Source organism: Melozone crissalis, unplaced genomic scaffold (genome assembly GCF_028551555.1).
Source record: "Melozone crissalis strain CALT ecotype California unplaced genomic scaffold, PUWL_Pcris_2 ptg000012l_1, whole genome shotgun sequence".
NCBI lineage: Eukaryota > Metazoa > Chordata > Aves > Passeriformes > Passerellidae > Melozone > Melozone crissalis.
In genome coordinates, this window is record NW_026535790.1 from 6529961 (window position 1) to 6550620 (window position 20660).

General features: G+C 40.9%; 1 protein-coding gene across 1 annotated transcript in view; it reads right to left on the reverse strand.

Annotated features, from left to right (window-relative positions):
- Window positions 1–641: 641 nt before the first annotated feature.
- Window positions 642–20660, reverse strand: part of LOC128933963 (uncharacterized) — a 70233-nt gene continuing 50214 nt past the window's right edge. Inside the window, exons 48-67 of the mRNA XM_054271169.1 lie at window positions 18246–18383; window positions 17423–17585; window positions 16636–16757; window positions 15119–15259; window positions 14550–14663; window positions 13417–13578; window positions 11618–11782; window positions 10541–10765; window positions 10178–10208; window positions 9455–9639; window positions 8806–8898; window positions 8331–8535; window positions 7315–7502; window positions 6540–6637; window positions 5952–6136; window positions 4694–4896; window positions 4082–4271; window positions 3362–3471; window positions 1373–1492; window positions 642–999 (exon numbers count right to left, since the gene is read on the reverse strand). Of these exons, the coding sequence (XP_054127144.1) occupies window positions 856–999; window positions 1373–1492; window positions 3362–3471; window positions 4082–4271; window positions 4694–4896; window positions 5952–6136; window positions 6540–6637; window positions 7315–7502; window positions 8331–8535; window positions 8806–8898; window positions 9455–9639; window positions 10178–10208; window positions 10541–10765; window positions 11618–11782; window positions 13417–13578; window positions 14550–14663; window positions 15119–15259; window positions 16636–16757; window positions 17423–17585; window positions 18246–18383 (2982 nt within the window). The 3' untranslated portion in view covers window positions 642–855. The remainder of the gene's footprint in view (window positions 1000–1372; window positions 1493–3361; window positions 3472–4081; window positions 4272–4693; window positions 4897–5951; window positions 6137–6539; window positions 6638–7314; window positions 7503–8330; window positions 8536–8805; window positions 8899–9454; window positions 9640–10177; window positions 10209–10540; window positions 10766–11617; window positions 11783–13416; window positions 13579–14549; window positions 14664–15118; window positions 15260–16635; window positions 16758–17422; window positions 17586–18245; window positions 18384–20660) is intronic.

The window sequence follows — 20660 nt, forward strand, 5'->3', positions numbered from 1 at the left end:
CAAACTCCACCCTCTTCTCATTACTAAGCCTTAGCAAAGCATGGAGCATAAAATGAGTAAACCCAAGTGCTTAATTTCAAGCAAAAGCATAATTAGCTCTTCTGCATGATTCTGCCATTTATTTAGGGTAAATGTTTCCATTGCAGTCTTGTAAAAATTCAGTGAGTTACTACTTGGGCAAGAGTATCAATAATGGAACTCCAGTTAGCAACACACATGGCTCCAGTCACTTTTGGAATACACAAATTGGCACTATAACTACAGAAGTGGGAAAGGATTGTAATTATAAAAATTTCAAGCAAGTGCTACTGCTCTATTCAGGCTTTTCATCTTCCTTGGCTATATTCCAGGAATCCACTTAACAATGCAGTCTGGATGACAGCTGCATTAAAACACAAGTATTGATAATCTGGATATTCCAGGTTGAAAAGATAGATAAATTTCATTATTAGATACTGAAAAGTACAAAAATAAGTCCCTGAGTATTTTGTATTGTTGTTAAAATGAATCCAAATGCACTATTGAGACCAAAAAAAGATGGAAGCAGAAACAGTATCCAAGAGGAGGAGCTCAGTATTCTGCAGGTACTTCTGCCTCTGTTGCACAGCACATGAGGACAACATTAGAAAGGCAGTAGAGGGTGTGCAGTGGATGGGCTCTGGTGTGCTCGTGAGCGAGCAGCAGGAAGGGGAGGTAGCCAAGAGGCAAGAAGAGCATTTCTGGGAATAGGATCAGTTTTGCTCATGGCCACAGTCAGGTCCATTAGTTTTATTTTCTTGTGTGTTCTTGCATCAGAGACATGTAAGTACTGGAGCAATGCAGTCAGAATATTCAGGGTGATGAAAGAAATGAAACTTACCACTGTGGAGGGATTTCCACAGGGACAAAATTCCGGTTGCACAAATGAACAAAAGCTGCTGCCAAACTGCAGGCAGCCCCCAGGGCCGGGGAGTCACAGGTGTCCTGTGTGCACATGGTGTAGAATGGCTCGGGCTCCACCTGGGCACAAAGGGAGGGGTTAGGGGGGGACCTGCAGGAAAACCCAGAGGTTTGGGTTGTGTCCCCTCCCCCCTGCCTGGTTAGGACCATTCATAAACCTTTATTTCCTTCCTAATGGTGAGGAGGTTATTTCTCTTTCCAAATTCTAGACCTGTACCCTAAAGAGCAATGCAGTCACGCCACTACTCTGTGGATGTCAAAAAACTGCATTTATATTTATAATGATAAAAACACCTTTTCTGTCTGGATTGCTGTTTTGATTACTTCTAAAGTTCTCTGCAACTGAACTTCTATATCCTTGCAATGGTTATGTGACCTCCTTGGAAGTATGACACATAATTGAGACATTGCTTCTGGCTGAAGTTCTACTTACAACTTTGAAGCAGTTCCTAAGAAGTGAATGTGGTTCTTCAAAGAACACTTTGCAGATGTTTTGCTTAGCTGTAATTGGGCATGGCTTCTCTTTCTTCTGTACATGACTGCACTTATTCACCTGGGAAAACAGAATTACTGAAGTTGGTGTATTTTGGGGTTTTTTTGCACATCAGGGTAGGATGAGTTCTCCAGATTTCCAGTGTGAGCTGGTTTGAAGGGCAATATGGGCAGCTCAGTACCCTGCTCTAATGTTTATTGTTCATTAATATTGAAAGGCACCTCACAGATTAGATCTTGTTTCCTTTTGCTATTGATTCTGTTATTCACTGAAGGATTTTGGTGTGTAGTTGCTGACATAGCAGGTAGTTGGCTAGTTCTGTTTTGTATAGGTCTGACAGGTCAAAGTTGTGCTTTTACAAGATATTTCTCATGGAGAAAAGAAAAGCTTCATACCCTTGCTGGATTACTCATAGGTAAAGGTGGCTTTAAAAAAAAGAACAGTAAAACCACACCACCAAGAAGTTCTTTAAGCAAGTGTAAACTGTAGTTAACTTTACTTCCTAAGGAAAATGAACTGGCAGTTTACTCTGTGCCAACCCTCATCCTGCAGGAGTCACTCAGTCACTTCCTGTTGTGCAGCCTTGGCCCTGTGATGGTGGAGCTCTGCTGACGTCCTTTGCAGGGTCAGTGCATGACAGAGGCTGTGATAAAGCTCCTGGGAACAAGCTGCAGTCAGAGTTCACAGTGCAGTGTGAGCCCTTCCAATCAATAGGGCAGCCATTCTGCCCCTCTGGGCACTCGGGACTGCCCTGCTTCTGTATCACCCTAAGTTTGTTATTTATTGTTTTTAATTGATTCTTTTGTTCAATGTCTCTGGGGAGTTTTGTATTTTTATGATTATATTAGAAGTTAATATTTATAGCAATAAAAAAAATTGTGCCTATGGTCAGTCAAGTCACATTGGGATCCTGCCCCATTATCATAAACATAGGCTGCAAGCTCATTAACTGTATCTCTGCCACAGCAAGGTACTTGAAGCAATTCTCTCTTTTACAGTAAAGTACTGACTGAAAATGAGATTTCTGCTCCCAGAACTGAGACATCTGTGAGACAGGTTAAATGGAAGAGTGACAAAATCTTTGTGGTAGTAAGATGCTGGTTCCTTTTCTTTTTGGCAATAGATTCTTAAAATTAGATTTGGAAGGGATTTAGAGCATCCTGTCAACATGACTTGAGAGCATGTTAAGGCTACTTTACTTGGTAGGTTGCACTCACAAATGGTTCTGTACAACTGCACGTTTGTGTATTTAGATGATTTGCAGCTGATGACAGAATACATGAACTAAGCAGAGCTATAATGGTACTGGTATAAAATTGTTACAACATTTATTTATGGTAGTTATAGGAGTCTTTTTATGCAAGTCAGTAACTGACAGCAGCAGCTAACCTTCCAAAAAGGTCTGAATACTTAGTGGTGTGGGGATGGAGAACAAATTTGCTTTCAAATACTTACAGATTTGTTTCTAAAGTTTTGTTTATTGATGAGATGTAAAGCATGAGAACAAAGAAAATTAAGAGGCTCAATATACCCAGCTAGAACTAACAGCTCTGAAGAAAACTTCAGTGATGAATGTACAGATTTAGACCAGACCTAGTAGCCCCTGTCCTTGCATTCCAGGAGAGGCTGCTCTAAGGAGGAAAACATCAAAGATACTTAGCTCCAATATCCGTTTCTTCTAAAATCAGCAACAGCCACCTCTATGTTTTACCTTAGTACCTAGGCCAAAAATATTCAATGCCTATTTGTAGGGATTTCTTGAACAGTTTTTAGCAAATATGTGCAACCTTTTCCCTGGCTAGACACAGCAAAACAATGCAGTGTGCTGCTGTTTTCACTGTTGAGCTTTGGTTCATCTAAGGCAGCCCAGCGTGTCAGACAGTGCCCTCTGGCAGCAGCCCTGCACGCAGGAGCCCCTCAGCTCCTTACCTGCCAGCTCTGGGTGAACTCTCTCACGTTGTCAGTGAAGGAACCATTAGGCACCATCCATTCATTTCCAGCTTCATTGTCATTGGTACCAAAAAGCCCAGCTGAAACACCTGGGAGAAAATTGAAATGCAGTAAAATAGGAATTGTCAGGAGTAGGTGCAGGACTATTACAGCACCTGTCTCTGGGCTCTGATTATTCTGCCAGCAGGTTCAGCTCTGTTGTGGAGGAGCTGCCCAGCCTGCATTGTCATCTTGTATCTCAGCTGCTCATGGGCTCCTGAGCACATCACAGCATCACATCCCTTCTCTGCTAATCTTTGGAGGGTGACTTTTACAATAATGTAGGGTACATGGATGCTACAGGAATACATTCCAAGTATACAAAAAACTCTGTGAGGTTTTGGGCCTCCCTCTGTAGTTGTCTTGCAGGTCTAGAGCTGCTCTAGAGCAGATTTCAGCCAGGTTTTGGGGCTGGGCTGACTGCAGTGCCTCTGATTTCTATCTGCTTTATAGCATTGAATCAGCAGTAACCCAGAACTTGCTCTTCTCCCTGGAATGGTGCATTCCATGCTCTATTTGGCAATTACTGGGAATGCTTAGGGCCATTTCCAGGGTGTAAGGGGAGAAAAAAAAGTGAAAGCACAGATGCTGGTACTACCAGTAATACAGATAATTCAGAGAGATAGCAAAATGACTAACAGCTGCATGATTGATGCTCACCATGGTGCCACCCAGCCAGAGTGACAGTACAGAGATCATACTGAAAGTCACAGGAGACAGAAACTCCTTTCTGATCAGATACTTCTATTTTGTTGATTCCTTGCCTTGAATTCATGGTACTGTTTTCAGGGGATTGATCCAGGACTTGGCAGTTCTCTTCCATAAGGGAGAAGTTATACATCTTGGATATCTGTTTTAAATGAAAATGCAGTTTCACACCTGTCATAGGGAAAGTTCAGTCACAGGCAAGCACAGTGAATTTGCAGGTGCAATGAGACAACTTAGTCCAGAATTCAGGGAATAAGAGCAGGGCTGTGTTAAACTTCTGAAAGAGCAAAAAGCACAAAGTCTCCCTCTCAGTGCCATTCTCTTAGACCATGTCAGAGGGAAGTTGAAAAGTTTCTGTCATATACAGACAGCAAAGAGGCAGCCCTTGAGGTAAACTGGTTTTGTTTTGGAGAGGTGTTTTCTTTTTAAGAAGCTGTTACTTTAAAGCCATTGGCTGAGAGTGCTTCTGATCTATATTTTGAGCATTAATATTTTAAAAACTTTTTTTGTCAGCTGAAGAAAATTTTTGCCAAAAATAAAAAATGTTTGACTTGATCTTCCTACCTTTAGTCGTGGGTAGATGGTGATCACAGTCTGATTCATCTCCACATACAGTGATCTGGAGTTCCTGGTTTCCTCATTTAGTATTATAGTGAAAGCACTGTGAACAAAATCCTTGGCAAGAAGAACACTGCACTTTGATGCCAAATCATACATTTTTCCATCAAAAGTCACAAGATGCTTACTCCCAACTATCATTGCATGATCTGGAGAATGGTATTTCAGAAGAAACATCAGTGAGTTTTCCACAGAGCAGTAAATGCTGCACATAATGCAACACACAGCTTCTTGCTGTCATACTCTTAAAATAATTTCTCAACTTATTATTACAGTGACATTACTACACTTAAAATTTAATTAGTTACAATGTAGTTGCTCTGCAAAAAAAAAACTTTTCTCAGAAACAAAACAATGTAATGATTAATTTTTTGTTGTAGATTTACCTGAGTACCATAAAACTCTGATAAACTTGAACTGGGATTCAGAGCTTATCTTGATTGTCATTGTAGTACTTGACAGTCATATTTATAAACACACACACATTATACATTCTTATGCAGAAAACACAAGAATATTAATTCTCAAAAATTGTCTCTAAAAATGACCCTTCTAAATCAGTGCATCAAACAGCTGCAATCCAGGAAACCCTGCTGATAGATGACTCAGATTATTGGGTCACTAGGAGCTGCTTTCACAGCCCTTTGTTGGGTCTCTCTGTACTGGGAGGAAACCATTAAAAAGGGATTTCTGGAAAAGGCATTCTCTCTAAGGGACAGTTGGGACTGTTAGTACATTCCTGTAGCATGTAGCAATACTTTTACAGGCAGTACTGTGGATGAAGCTTTAGTAGGGCTGAGCTTGCTCATCCTAGAGGCAGCAGAGCTGAAGTTTCCAAGCCTTTGTGCCAAGGACACAGAGCCAGCAGGTGAGAGTGGCAGTGAACCATAGCATCAGCTCACAAGGGCATATGGATAAGGCAGATAAATAGCACCTGCTGTTTCTAGTCTCCAGAGTAGGAGGTGTAGAGTTACAAAATTTGCATGAATATTAAGTAGAGCAGTGTTACTGCCTGCCAGCTTTGCCCAGAGTGTTGATCTTCTACATATCATCTTACAAGAGTATATGTAAGGTGGTAAGAAAATTATTAATTAGTGACCATCTCTATGTAAACTCCTATCCCAGATACAATTTTTAGAATACAGTACTATACAGTGGAAATAGACCCAGGTACAAAAGAAAGCAGCACTTTGAAAGGGCTTACATTCAAAGGGGCTCTCCATCATCCTCCTCTTGATTCTGTAGTACTCTGCAAGGATGTTGAGATTGTAAAGGTCTTGCAGAGGCCTCATCAGTTTTTCTCCAATGAGGTAAGTGGTAATGTTTGCCAGCTGCAGGGACCGGTCTGCTTTAGGTAGTACTGGCAGCTTTCCTGCCACTGAACAGTTCCTGTAGAATACAAAGAATTCCTGTAGAATACAAATACTTATCTGCTGAACTGATGAAATGCCGTTGTTTTATTATTAGACATGTTGAAGTAAAATATTCATAAGAACAGTAGTCTGGTTAGAACAACAAAAACAACCCTCCTCTGGCCAGGAGCTGCACTTCCCCAGGTCACCTCAGGCCAGTTATCAGTTACTGATACCCTGCTTGCTGCCCAGTAGCTCCTTTCAAACACAGTGGGTCTGGCAGCCCACAGCAATAAACATTAGGATGTGATGTGACCAAAGCAAAGAGTGGTTGGGTGGCTGTCCAGAACCCTCAGCTGCACACTGACCTGAAGAGTAACTATGCACACATCCTTTTGGAGCACTGCCCAGAGCAGGGATCCTGCAAAGCCACCACTTACCTGGGTGAAAAACTGTACAGGTGCAGCAAGGGCTTCCGGATCTTGCTCACAGCTCTGGAAAACGTGGCCTCTGCCCACCTGAGCACCTGCTGGGTAGCCTGTTGGAATCACAGATTATGAAAGCAATTTCAGTGTGACTTCAGGGCAGGGTCAGTACTTGCAAATGAGCTTTAAATCAAGAAATGCAAAATACTACTTCAGTGTCTCTTACATTTGCCTCCTGTCTGACAGCATCTTGTCATGTAGAGGTTAATAATATCCAGAGGACAGACTCTAGTCACAGCACCAATGGACAGAAATATATTCCTCCTAAATAACATGACTTAAAGTGTAGCAATGCTTCACTAAGTTAATGTGCTTTAGTAGTTTAGAAAGGACTGGTATCTTTAATAATATAAATTAGCCTCATGATGTATCTTTTATGCTTTTCATTTCAACTAGAAGAGCCTAGATCTATTTGTACACTTGTTTATTGGAATCACAATTTCTCCTCTCTATGCAAGAAAAGTAAAAGCTACATGAATGACAGAATACTGCTGCTGTGATTTCAGCCAGACTTAGTTGAAGACTTTTCCATGTCCTTTAGCTGGAAAAGTACTCTTTCAAAGCAGGACAAATACTGCAAGAACAGTAAATCAGCTGTGCACAACCTATTATGTGGAAAGACAACTGCACTATTTCCATAAACAAAAATGTGTATGTGCATCCATATTTCAAAGCGGAGACTTAAATTTGTAGGCCTTGAACTGGAAATGGAGAACAGAGTTATACTAACCATATCCAAGCCTGCTTTCACAACCTTTAATGCCATCTGAATTGGTTTCATTAGCCACACATCTTTTACAATCTTGGGTAAGAAAGCCAGGATTTTCTTCATGTGCTCTTCTGTCTTCTCTTTCCAGACTTCATCCAGTGGCTTCAAGGTTACATCGTAGTAGGCATCTTTCAGAGTTGCTAATGGCTCTGAAGCAAGCACATTAATGAGACAACCTTAGCTGGTTTGGTACAAATGGCTGTTTGCTTGTTTGTTCCCACCCAGCTTGCAGCAGAAGTGAAGGAGGAGCACAGAAAAGTACAAGAGGCAGCTGTGTCTCCATGGCAGTCAGGCACATTGCACTGCTGTGAACTGAAAGAGCCATTTAGCTCTGACCCTGACCCCTTATAAATACACTGCTGCTGAGCAACAGGACAGTTTGGTCACAACTGATTTCAGTTATGGCATATCAACCAAATTTAACTTTTGAGAGGGAATAGCCTAGAGCTAAGTGAGGTTTTACCCTTGTGAGAACTGAAGGTTCTCACAGCTAATTCCAGCTGACCACATTTCTCAAAGGTTTCAGTATGGGCCACAGTCCAGCTGAACAGTGAATTAGTGGCTACTGGATAGGCTTGGAAAAAAACAGATCAAGTGAAATCCAATTAGTAAAAGCATTAAAAACTCAAGGAGGGATATGAACAGTCCTTTGAGAGGAAAGGCTTGCCAGGGAACTGTTAGCAGAAATACTTCAGCTTAGGAATTAAGGACTCTCTTCTCATCCAATTGAACCCAGCCTCCTGTGACCAAGAAAGAGCCTCACCACTGATTTCATTAGAAAGGTGCTCACAGAGAGCCTTCTTAGAGCTTATTGCATCAAGACTCCCACTCTGTACACTAAGAGCCAAGCTCAGCACTTCTTCCTAGATCAAAATAGAAACCTTTGTGTTATTCAGTATGTTTTGTAGTTTACACTGAAGTTTGATTTGACCTGCACTGACATCGTCCCTCTTCTTGCTTTGCTCCGTTTTGCTTACTTTGTAATTCGTTCTGCATTTGCTGGACAACATCTTGAATTTTCTCCAGGTATAGTGGGATCCTGCTTCTCAGAACGTGCCCAATTCCACTTTGCTTCCACACCTGGGTGACAGCCGTGGCCCCGCTGTGCAGGAATCCTGCTGCCCTTTGCAAGGCCATTGAAGGCCAGCCAGCTGCTTCAGACAGGAAACCAACATGCTGCACCTACAGTGGTTCCAAAAAAGAAGCGATTTAAAAACACACAGTGCTCTCAAGCAAAGCTTTGACATCATTGCGAGGCAATTCTGACTCTGCAGGGTTGGTGCAGAGATGCACGATACGTGAAACGCTTTTTGTCTCTGTGTGCAGGTCAGCACAGGAGTAATCACCGAAATGTTTGAGCAAAACAAAACAGCTGCAGGCAATATAATGATGTTTAACTAACACTGCGTGAACACTTCATGGTGTTTTCACAGATCATGTACAGACACTTACTGATCTCCTGAATCTCCACAGGTATCCATCAAACTTCTTTATCTTCTCACTCAGTGTGGTTTTCAAAAGGCTCCCAATTTCATTAAGCTTGTTCTGTGAGGAGATTGTTAAAACCCTGAATTCATTAGTTAAATTTGCTTGTGCTGGATCCAAATCGTTCAAAGTTTGTACTAGTTTAAAGGCCGGCAAACACCCACAGTGGCCTCACATTTCTTAGGGAAAACTACTTCTGCATTATTCAATGCAGACAAGGGAACAGAAAAGACAAACGGTAAAAAGCAAAAAACCTTCCCCAAGTAGAGAGTATGTGAAACCCTACCCTAATAAAAGTGAAAGTATGTTCAGGATTCTGATCATCAGTTTTGTAACCATCAGGCTGAGCAGTTACTGCTGCTCTCACTTTATTTACTCACCCTCCTCAGAGGATCCACCCGTTAGAAGAGGGTCCTGTACTTTCTATCTCTAGGCATGGCTGAATTTCTTAGTTCTCACCGTGGTAACTTCTCACATCAACATGAAAATAATTAAAACATTACATCATTTTGCCTGGTTACTCACCAACTCGCCTGCATGGAAGGTGCTCCATCAAAATAAAAAAAAAAATTCTGGGGAAATCACACTGCAGTTAACAGCCACTCAAGGGTCTCACCTCAGCCTTAAGAACTGGATCCCCACATCCATGGGCCAGAAGACTCAAGCTTCCATTAGCAGCTGCTAGAGTTAATTGTCCCACATTTTCCTGCCTTTTACCATTGATGCTGAGATAGGTGTTAATGGCAGCCATGTGTTTCCCATCAGAACAAGCACTGACTTCCACTCCTTCTTCCAAATCCCCTTAAGGAATGAAAAAAGAGCCTTCATTTATAGGAACAACATTGACAGACATTGTTTCAAGGCCAGCTTTTAATTACTTAGGTGATAAACATAGCTTGAGTGTGTTAGGTGTGGAGGAAAAAACAAGAGATAAACAAGAGACAATTAGATCTCTGTCAGGATTTGATCTCTTCTGTGTGGCTTGTTAATGAATTACGCAGACAGATTTGCTACTGCAAAGGAAGCACTGGATTAATGTAAATCTAAATCTCTCGGTCATACTGATTTACAAGGCCTTTTTTTCTACTTTAGTACTCACTTTAGTGTCCTTTGTTGCAGATGTTTCAAAACTGCTCAGCCCTTAAATGAAAGCCTGTCAGTTCCACCCACCACACACACAAGTCTTTTCTACAGAAGCACTGATGAGCATAAACAAGTGGTTGGCAGGGTACACGTAGAATCTGGGTTGAGAGAGCTGAGTTGAGTCATTTCTACAAACTTCTGACTTCAGTGATTCACAAACTAATGGTCCTAATCTCAAAAACATCATAGCACTTACAGGTGAGGACATGAACCTGAGAGAAACTTCCCTGCAGAAGGGTGGAATAGCAAATCCATAAGTGAAACAAGGGCTGGGATTGTCAGCAACATGAGTTTGAGACAACTGGGACACCACCAAACCTATTTGGTTTGCACCCAACTCTAACTGCAGCTGAAATGTGGATGAGCCCCACCTCTTGCAGCTCATTTCACCTTATTTTACTAATCTAGAATTTAGGCATAACTTCAAACAAAGGCCTTTTTTTTCCTCTCTGTTGTCAGTCAGAGCTGACTGCTGTGAGACAATCCCCCAGATGGAAAGGCTCCAGCAGGATCATCAAGTCCAGCTCCCTGGTGTTTGTGTTTGCAGGATGACCTAAACCAAAGTCCTGTGGCTGAGAGCATGGTCAGTGAGATACATACCTTGCAGATAGCCCATGTAGTACTGAAAACACTCCTTTCCTTTTGAAGCAGCTACTTTTACTTTCTCTTTCTGATCAATAATCCCCTCCACCAGGATTTGGCTCTGGACAGATGAGGAAGCAGCAGTTCCTGTCAGGCCTAGCCAAATATCTTCAAAGGCTCTTAACTGCAGCAATAAAGGAAAAACATTTATTCAAAGCCACCACACAAAATTAATGATCATTTAGAGATGGTGCTCAAATATCAGTGCTTCCCACAAAAGGATAAGTGGTGAGGGAAATGTTTCCCAATGCTTGTGCACTGTGCAGGAGTTTCACTGAGAGAGGCACAAGCATCAGAGTGATTGGCCCAGGAGCTGAATGACTGGATAGCACAAGACTTGTGGACAAAATTTTAGTGGAAGCAATGAAAGAAACAATGTCCCAGTCAGTTCTCTGTGAAGCTGCTGATTTGTGCCATTTATTCCAAAACACAGAACGAAGCAAGCTCATGCAGAGCAGCTGATACTCATTTCATCTCTCTCCTCTCTAAAGAGAGAGGAATGGAAAAAAAATTTACTATTTGTTACTGATTAAATCATCATCATAATTTTGTTAAGGGATGATCTGTTGTCTCAGTTAGTGCCTGACTACCTACATTCCTGCTAATGAAGAATTTGGATGGTGCCAACTCCGTTAGTTTTTTGCCTCGCTCTGTTGTCTCCATCGGTGTCTCCACCATTTTAATGTCACAGGAAATTAAAATGCAAAACAAGGGCGGAGGAGAGAAAAACGAAGAAGGAAACACTCCACTAGAAACACATCTGCTTTATTTGTGACAGCTCTACAGAGAACTCCTGTTGGTGCCTTCCTTTGTCTGTCGGTCACAGGCATGGACACTGCCTGACTGCTCCTTTAGAGAGCACTACAGAAACCAGGAGTGTTTTGTTGCTTGCTGTTTTACAGTCACTGCCTGCACCTGGTCTCTTTGGGAAATAGATGGCAGCAGGCCTTTGAAAACCAAACCCCAGTGCCAGTAAAATAAAATAGAAACTCACTTTAATTTCCAGAGAATAGTTCTTCGCATCAGCAGTGCTCTGATTCTTTATGGATATTCCAATCAGCCCCTCATCTCTCCCATGATCAGCAAGGTGGAATCTGCCCTCTGAGTGCAAAATGATGTCATCTTTGTTGAGCTGGTGCTTTCCAGATAAAATAATTACCTATGTATGCACAAAAAAGGTGTTAAAGCTTCCAAATTCTTCCAAACAAATGGACTCTGCTTTGAGTAGTTAGAAGTTGTACAGTGGCAGCATTCTCATTAAATTACACCACAAACAGAACTTGTAGTTTCAAAAATCAGCACATCTCCCTGTTCCTCACAGCACTGTCTTCATTACATCTTCAGTTTCTGTGCTATAACAAAGCATTTCAGTGACTACACCCTAAGACCAGAGGAACAGCTGCAGAGAACTGTATTTTGTTAAAATGTCCAATGTTTTTTGCTCCTACTCTTCTCAACTGCTCTAGCCAGACATTTTGATAAAGCTGGGGATACATGGGAAGTGAGGTGAATACTGTCCTGTTTCTACTGGGATAGAGTTAATTTCTTCTCAACAGCTGGTACAGTTTGGGATTTGGAATGGGAATGGGGTTGGTTACACACTGATGTTTTGGTTTTGCTCAGTTGTTTATCCTAAGTCAAGGAATTTTTTGTGTGTGTGTCTGTCCTGCTGTGCCAGTGAGGAGGTGCACAAAAGCCCACCTGGGACAGATGCCCCAACATGACAAAGGGATTTTCCACCCCACAGAATGTCATGTCCAGTACATAAACTGGGGAGAGTTACCTGGAATGGGCAAACCTGGGTTTGGCAAGGGGGGTCTGACATTGGGCAGAGGGTGACGAGCAATTGTTTTGTGCATCACTTCATTTAGTTTTTTTCCTTTTCACTAATAGTAGTAAGTATGATTATTGTATTTTACTTTGTTTTCAATTATTAAACTGTTCTTATCTCAAGATACAAGTTTTACTTTTGATTATCCTCCCGATTCCACAGGGAGAGGGTAGGGATAGAGGGGGTTGAATGAGTGGCTGTGGTGCTTAATTTCCAGCTAGGCTTAAACCATGATACCTTTGAAGAGAATGATCCAAAAGTACAGAGGTACCTGCTTTTGGAGTGACAGGTTATACACCTTGGCATTGTAAACAGGTTCTATCACACCTTGGTCTGGGAAAAAGTTTTCCTGTTGCCAACAGAGCATGAGCTGCTCTGACACTAAATAAGGAAGCCAAGATGTGTTTCAGCCACTGGGAACTGGAGAGAGATATTTATTGCAGGTTCCAAGTTCTGTGTGAGTGTCTACAAGCAACTCTGAGGACCAGCATGCACCTAAGGAAGATCATGGGTGGCCTTCAGTTTATGTGTGTAATAGAAAAACAAGGTTACATTTTGGTTCAAAAATCCATCACTACCAGCAGAGCAATCATAAAAACCAGCAGATGTTTACCCACAGGGGAAGGAAAGCACTTTTACTCCTCTCTAGTCTCCTTTTTGATCACTTATGAGCCTGTTTTGGTATTCTCCAGAAACATAAAATTAAGATACCTCTGAAAGAGGAACAAGAAAGAAAGAACGTGGAGGAAGTGAGAGTTTACAACCATAAAAGAACCTATAGAATACACTATAGTAGCAAACAGAACCTTTCTGCCTCAGTCCATCAAATGACACTGTTTATTTATTTAAGCTACAGAAGTATGGTAAGTCTTCTGAAGAGTTGCAGCTGAGGAAAACTAAGTCTCCAAATGAGTAATTGCATTTAAACTGAAATAGGTTCAGTGTGTTTAAGTGAGACTTACATTTGGAAGGTCACAGAACTCAAAGCTTGAATAGTAATCCAGGCAGGAGGTGTAGTTTGTTTCTATTTTACCCAGAATCTTCTGTTTGGCACATGGGGTCAGGAAAATATTTTCCAGAACAGCTTCTAACTGAAACGTATCAGGATACAAGAGTTGATTTCTCTGCAATGAAAGATGACAGCAAGATCTTAGACACTCCTTGGAGCCTACTCATCCCATCCTTGGGCTGGCTTTTGTTATTAAAATTTTGTTATTTGGCTTTTTTTTGTTTTTCAGGATTTTAATGTAACATTTTCAGAACATAAGATTTCCATTTGACAATGTTTTAGTTTATCAGCCTTGTTACCAGTCCCCATCCTACAAGTTTTGCAAATTTAGGGCACAGATGAAGCCTCTAGTTTGGAAGAACCCTTTCTTTCTTAACTATGCTCCATTTAGCTTTCTTCCTGTGTAGAGAAAAATGTAAGAGGTAAAGTGAAATAATATTTCACAAAAAACAGTGCTCTATAGAAGTTTTCTTAAAATCCACTCAACATTACATCTAAAACCAAAATAATTCACTGAGAACAGCTTCCATAAAAATGGTGAGTCAACAGATACAACTGCCTTCTCTTACCTCATATGTGAAATTGTGTTTGAATTTTTTGTCATCCCACTTCAGATCTAGGTATTCACTAAACAATGTTGGTCTTTGCTCTAGAGACCCACATGCATGCAGGTGTTCCATGCTTAATATTCTCTGAAGCTGGAAAAGTGGAAAAAATTAACACATATAAGTAATTTTTTTAAAAGTGTTCAGTATACCCTCCAGGCAGTGGGTTTCCTGGGCAAAAGCACACCCTGTGAGAACCCTGGACGGTCTCTACCCATGAAATCCTGCTTCAGACTCTGCCAGGAAACCTAAGGGGCTGACAGCTCTGTCCTGAGGGAAGCCTGCAGCCCAAGTACCACCATGTCTGGCCTCATGAAACAGAATTTTTCACAGCATTTACTTTTCTTCCTCTAAGACACAAAATGGTTGACTTCAAGGCTTTCATATGGTAACAAGTACAGAAAAAAAAAAATCATTCTGTGAGGATCAAACACAGAAATTCAGCTACATTCATCCTTTCCAAGGCATGTAAGACTCATACCTGGCCTGCAGAGAATGTCACACAGCCACCCCAGGCAGTGATGTCCATCTTGGATTTATCCTCCAGCCCCAGCTGGAGGTGAGCAGGCTGCCCAGCATTCCCTGAGACCTGCAGCTGAAAGCAGAGAAGGATTTGTCCAGCGGCAAGACCAGAACCAGCAGAATGATCCCCATGCGGTGGAGGCAAACATTTTTTTCACAGGGGTATCAAAGGGCTTCTGGTTTGGTTTTATTGTAAGGTTTTGGGCTTTTTTGTTTTGTTTTTCTTGTATGTGCAGACTAGAAGTTTGTTCACTGCTTTATGGACAAAAATTGTCTCATTTTCATTGCTTGGCAGGTTCCTGGGCACTTCTGGGTTCCTCCCATCCAAAATGAGTCAATACTAAAAGTGCAAGACTGTTGGCTAGGAAACAATGCTGCTGGTTTGGACACAAGGAGATAACAGAACTCAGTGCTCTCTACATTTTTCAGGATGATTCCTGGTTCTGCAGTTCTCAGGGATGAAAGGCACACTCACAGTCAATGCAGTATCACAGCTGTGTGTTTTGCAGCCCAGCCTCATGATCTCACCTGCTGGTTGTACTTTCTGCCCCTTCTTTCTGACAGGGAATGCACCTCCAGTTCCTTCAGAGTGTAATTAAATGGGTGGGCAGCAGTGGCTCTGTAGCTTGTCCGGTGCCTTCCAATCTTCAGAGAAGATGACACTGATATCTGAGCCACATCAACAGATGGAAAGGAACTTGTGAAATAAAACACCTCTCACATACTGACCTCAAACATGCACCCAGTTAAGATTTCCCTCTACCTTGTCCTCAGATGAATTACAAGCACAGTAAAGTCCTTTCTGAAGAAGTGAGGTAAATTAATGGTAAAATTAGAACAATTTTTGCTGCTTGAATTCAAAGCAGAACTACTCTCTGTATTTTACTAAAATAATGAACAATGCTTAAGTTTGTTGAAGCTTAATTTTGATCTCATCTTTAGGCACTGCAGGCTGTACTGCCACAGAATCATTGGACATAACTTGCAAACTTAAAGCACAAGAAAAAGCATTTGCTTCATCAGGAACTAAATTCTGCTAAGTTATTGAGAGAAAAATATTTTTGTGGTAATATAGATAGTGGTGGGATTTTAATAATTGTGGTGATTTAAGAAGTAGTAAAAAATACATTCAGTACAACTGCTAAAGTAAATTTTGGAATTTTAATACTTATTAAAGAAATAAAAAAAATCTGTGCTCTTTGCAGGCACATTTATGTTTATGTGTGGTAGCATACTTTATACATTGTCTTCTATCTTTCCATTATTCAGAAAATAATGTAATACTCAGCCAAAGTGCTACATTTCAGATGTACATATAAAGATAGCACAGTTAGCAGCAAGTCCGGAAAATGTCCCAAATTAACCACATCTGAAAGTCAACCTACCCTATGTTCTCCAAGGTTTTTTTCCACTTTTTATATTTTTAAAAAATAGTGATGACTTACTTTATGAAAACAGACTGGTTTCAACTGTTCCACATTTGTAAGTCTTGCTAATAAGGAGGAGAGTGAAAGAATGAAATACAAAAGAGCTTTGACTGAATCAATAAAGCTGAAAATGCTAAGCAAGGGATGTGTCCTCTTCTGTGTGGGTAAACCCAGTATTATACCCATGCAATGAATTCTTCATCCTTCTCAATCTCAACTAATGCTCACACTTGCTCACTTGTCTTAGATTTTATTTCTTTGTCCATAAGCTGCTTTAAGCATGACATTTGTGCTATTCTTCCCACTTACCCTCAGAGGCCTTTACCCAGTGCTTTGAAGCTGATGCATTTCATTACCTTTGGTTAAGCAGCAAGGTGTGGGGTTACTGCAGACAAAAAAATCCTATGGCCTGAAAATACTTCCTACAAGAATATCAGCTACTCAGCTTTCACAGTCAGAACTTTTTATACATCCAGGAAGGGGGACAGTTTGCATTATAGTCAAATTCCCTGGCTTGCTTAGTTCCTTTTTTAATTAAAAAAAAAAAAAAAAAAAAAAACAAAACCAAAAAACCCTCTTGATACCCTCCTGACATTTATTTGCTCTGGGCCACTGTACCTTGTCCTTTTCATTCCAAATGACAGTAAGGACATCCTGGTGACTGCGTGCTGAATGTTTCACGTATAAGTTGGCCCAGGCATGCCGTGGAAAAGGGATGGAGAGGGGATGGAAAAGTTCCACTATAAGGAAAACAAACAAGTAACATTTCCTATCAGGAATCATGACCCTTCCCAGGACATTTTCCCACAGCAGCAGGACATCCCTTGGCTCCCAGGGAAACGTGGTCTCTGCTCACACACACTCCCCTACCCAGCAGCCACAAGGAATTCAATGTGCTGATGTCTGCTCAACATGAGGAGATGTGAGAACAGAACCCTCTCTCTGTTTACCAGCAGAACAGGGGTTACCTGCAATAACCAAAAGACTGACAGCTACACCCAGAGCAACTTCAGCAACAACAACCAGGGAAATAATCTGTGTGAGACTGAGATGGCCTTACACTGGAAGAGGAACAGCTCACAACACTCAAACAGGTAAGTGCAGTTAGCTTCTCTATTTTCACATCATAAGGGTTTAACACCTCAAGGTAGCAGCCACTGTGACCAGTGCTCCCTTCAGCACCCAGCACTCAAGTTTTATGTTCCATATTCACCAAGCAGAAAGAGAATTCTGAAGTGGATGTTTCTAACAGCCAGACCCTATAATGAATTTAAAGCAAATCAGACCTTAGAAGCCCTAAATTGAAACCAGGATTGAAACCCTTTGAACATGCATTTTGAAATCAGATTTATGGAGTTTATTTATAGCCTGCTTTGAACACTTGTAAAAGACTTGATAAACCTACCCTGAATGCCATGGCCTCCAAGCAGCTTTGGGAAGAGTCCAGTGTAAGTGCCTGTTAGCTTTAGCTCTTTGCCATCCCACAGGGCAATGTGCCTCAGCAGATGAGTTCTGTTGCCTTTTTGGTAAATTGTCATAAACATAAGTTGCCTTGGAAGAATTTTTAACTAAAAATAAAAGAGGGCAAACATTAAACCCCAAGTTCTCTGAGAAGGTAAAACCTGAGTGTAATTTTGGTACCCCAAAGTCCTGTGGGGTCTGTAGGAATGTGTTTTTAAAGGTCTAGTACAAGGATACTCTAAGCCCACAGCTCTCATACGAGCAGCTATTCATTTCTACTTGTCTTCATTTCTACAAAAGTTGTCTTTGCATATAATGGAACATACATAAACAACTGAGTACTCCCTTTACAACGGTCTTTGATTATTATTCAGTTTGATTTTCTTTTATCTCACAGAATAAACCATCAAGAGTCCTGCTATTACAAAATAAATCCAGCAGACAGCACAAACAACAATAGGTACTTGTGATGTCTTTTCTTATTTAGAGAAAGAGATGTGTGGTCCCTGCATTACAAAAACTGGTTCAGTTTGTAGCACATTATTTTTCTTATTTCCTATAAATCCTATATGAGTGCTCCATCTATAGGAGCAAACAAATATAAACTCAAACTAATCCACAGTCAAACGTTTGCTCATGCTACTGGAGAAATCAAGGGCAGAACACCTCACACAGCAGGAGCTGCATTTGTCCTTCCCTGTTTGGCAGCCACCCCCTGAGTGCCCTCCTGTCACAGCCTGCCTTTGCTAGCAGTGGATGGTACCAACCTGGGCCATGGTCTGTGCCACCTCAATGGCATTGGTGTAGCTGCTTCCAGTCAAAGTTAGCTTTGCTGAAACGTTGAAATCCCTTTTTTCCATCCTGAGGTAGAGTTTGCCTTTTGCTTCACTCATATCATAATTTACCTTTTCAAGTTCCCATTAAATTAAAAAAAAAAAAAAAAGGAAAAACTGGAATTGTTAACATCTTTAAAAACAGGAACATCCTCAATAACAAAAAAATGTTAGAGATACTAGTGCTAGAAATGAAGCAGCTTGACTCCTAACACATTAGACAAGTCTACTTTGCAGTGATGTATGCCATGGATTATTTGCAGATAGTTACCTTAGAAGACAGTTGTGCTGCACAGGGGAAGTACTGTAGAAAGAAGGGATGAGTCTGGAGTGCTTTTATATTCAACTCTTCACTAAAGGGAAGAAATGTTCTCTTGTTCAACAATATTTTACAAAGTCCACTCTTGCCGGCAGCACAAGTTCATCTGAGTTAGCTCCAAGTCTGCCACAGCTTTTAGAGTTAAAATGGCAGCACCTGCCACTGAACGCTTACCCAGCTCCCAGTTTTTGATACAGTCACACAAAATGAGCTTAATAAAAAATCTGTGTATGCATCCCAGGGACAGAACATAGCCCACTGGACCAGAAAACATTTTGCCATACCAAATGCATCAGCTTTTTAAAAATGAGAAAGGTATTTTGGAATCTGACTTTGCAAGCACTGTCATGGTTTATAAACTTAGAATTTACAATTATTAAAGATTTTAACAGAACTTGCAAGACTTTTCAGTGCAAAGGTCTTCCACTAGAAACTTAAGAAATACCTGAAATACCCCAAGGCTAAAAATGTCACACCTGTAAACACCCTTAAAAGCCTACAGTTTTGTGCAGATTCAGCCATACTGACACCAACTTAGAAAACCAAGTCACCATAATTTTATAAGTTTCAACTGTGCCAAAACAATTTAATAAGATTTAAATATTTATGTCAAGTTAAGTTCTATTTTTAAGTACTTGTCTGGTCCAGGCCTAGAGTTTTATGACTCTTTCACTGTCTGCTACTTGGATTCTGTGTGGGCAGGCAGAGACAGGTCCCAAGCTGTGAGGGGAAGAATCTGTCTGCAGCCCTTCAGAAACTCCCTGAGGTTTACAGTGTGTGTGGTGTGACTACTCACTTTACCCAAGTTTTGTTATCCATTTCACCAGTGATTTGGTGATGAATACAGTAACTGTATTCCATGGAAATCAGTGGCCTAATGACATTTTTTATAGTGCTCAGAACGACCCTTTTACCCTTGCTGGTCTTTTTTTCTACTGATGGAAAAGGAGAAGTTTTTGTTTTGTTCATAGGTCAGCCTCAGAGCACCTTCAGTTTCATTTTCAGTCATGACTTCTTGAATTGTCATCTGTGGAGGGGGAAAATAAACAAATCACATGCCATAACTTCTACCAATCATTTCACCTCAACTGAGCACAATCTTTGACTCACTTAAAACCATCATCTTGACTGGAGTTTATCTCCCAGACAGGCCTTCTGGATGCTTGCTAGATGTAAACCAAGAGCCTCATGAGAGGTTTTCCTTTTTCTTGTGTGTGTTTCCATAGCTATCTATTTGCATTATTGACAAATATTAGTGTTACTTTCCATGTACCCTTATCTGGTTTAAGTCTAAAGCTACTGGTTCTTGTTTATGTCTCCCACAATCTCATGTTTCATCTACCAGAAAGAAATTGTGCTTTTTTTTTTTTTTTAATAAACAGATCAGGCTCCACCAATTTTTTGCTCCAGGGCATTCCTCCCACAACTGCTGCATCATCTACACCCTCATCCTGAAAATGCTAAAGAACTACTCTGGGAGAGATGAGGGCCATTTCCCACATTTCAATAGCAATTCTGGTATTTGCCAAAGTCTGTGGGAACAGTAATTTCTGAAGTCCCCTGGTTATACTCATACCTTATACATGAATAAGGCACCTCAAGAATTACCACCTCAGCTTTTCTCTTTTTTTCATTCAAACATTTAGAGGATAAAAGACATTTCGCTAAATATTAATGGGGAAGAAGCAGGGAAAATACCTTATACCTTGCAATAAAAGGTTGGCAGTAAATATTCCCTTGAAACACTGACACTTAATGTGCAGGTTTAACATTGATCTAATGTTTATGTTCAGGAAAGTTGACTTTTACTCTTGCATCCTAGCTACATGTCCTGTTATTTGAAGAGAAGGTGGTGGATCACTTGGAAGTGTTTTTCTGTGTACTACCCTTCACAAGGGAAGGGGACATTTCAAGTAATGCTTCTTTCTCCCAAGGGATAAACAGACACAGCCTTTGTTGATCCTATCAAGTAGTTTGGAATATAAATCTACTTCTGTTTATTCAACACTGAATAATTTTAGGTATTTGTG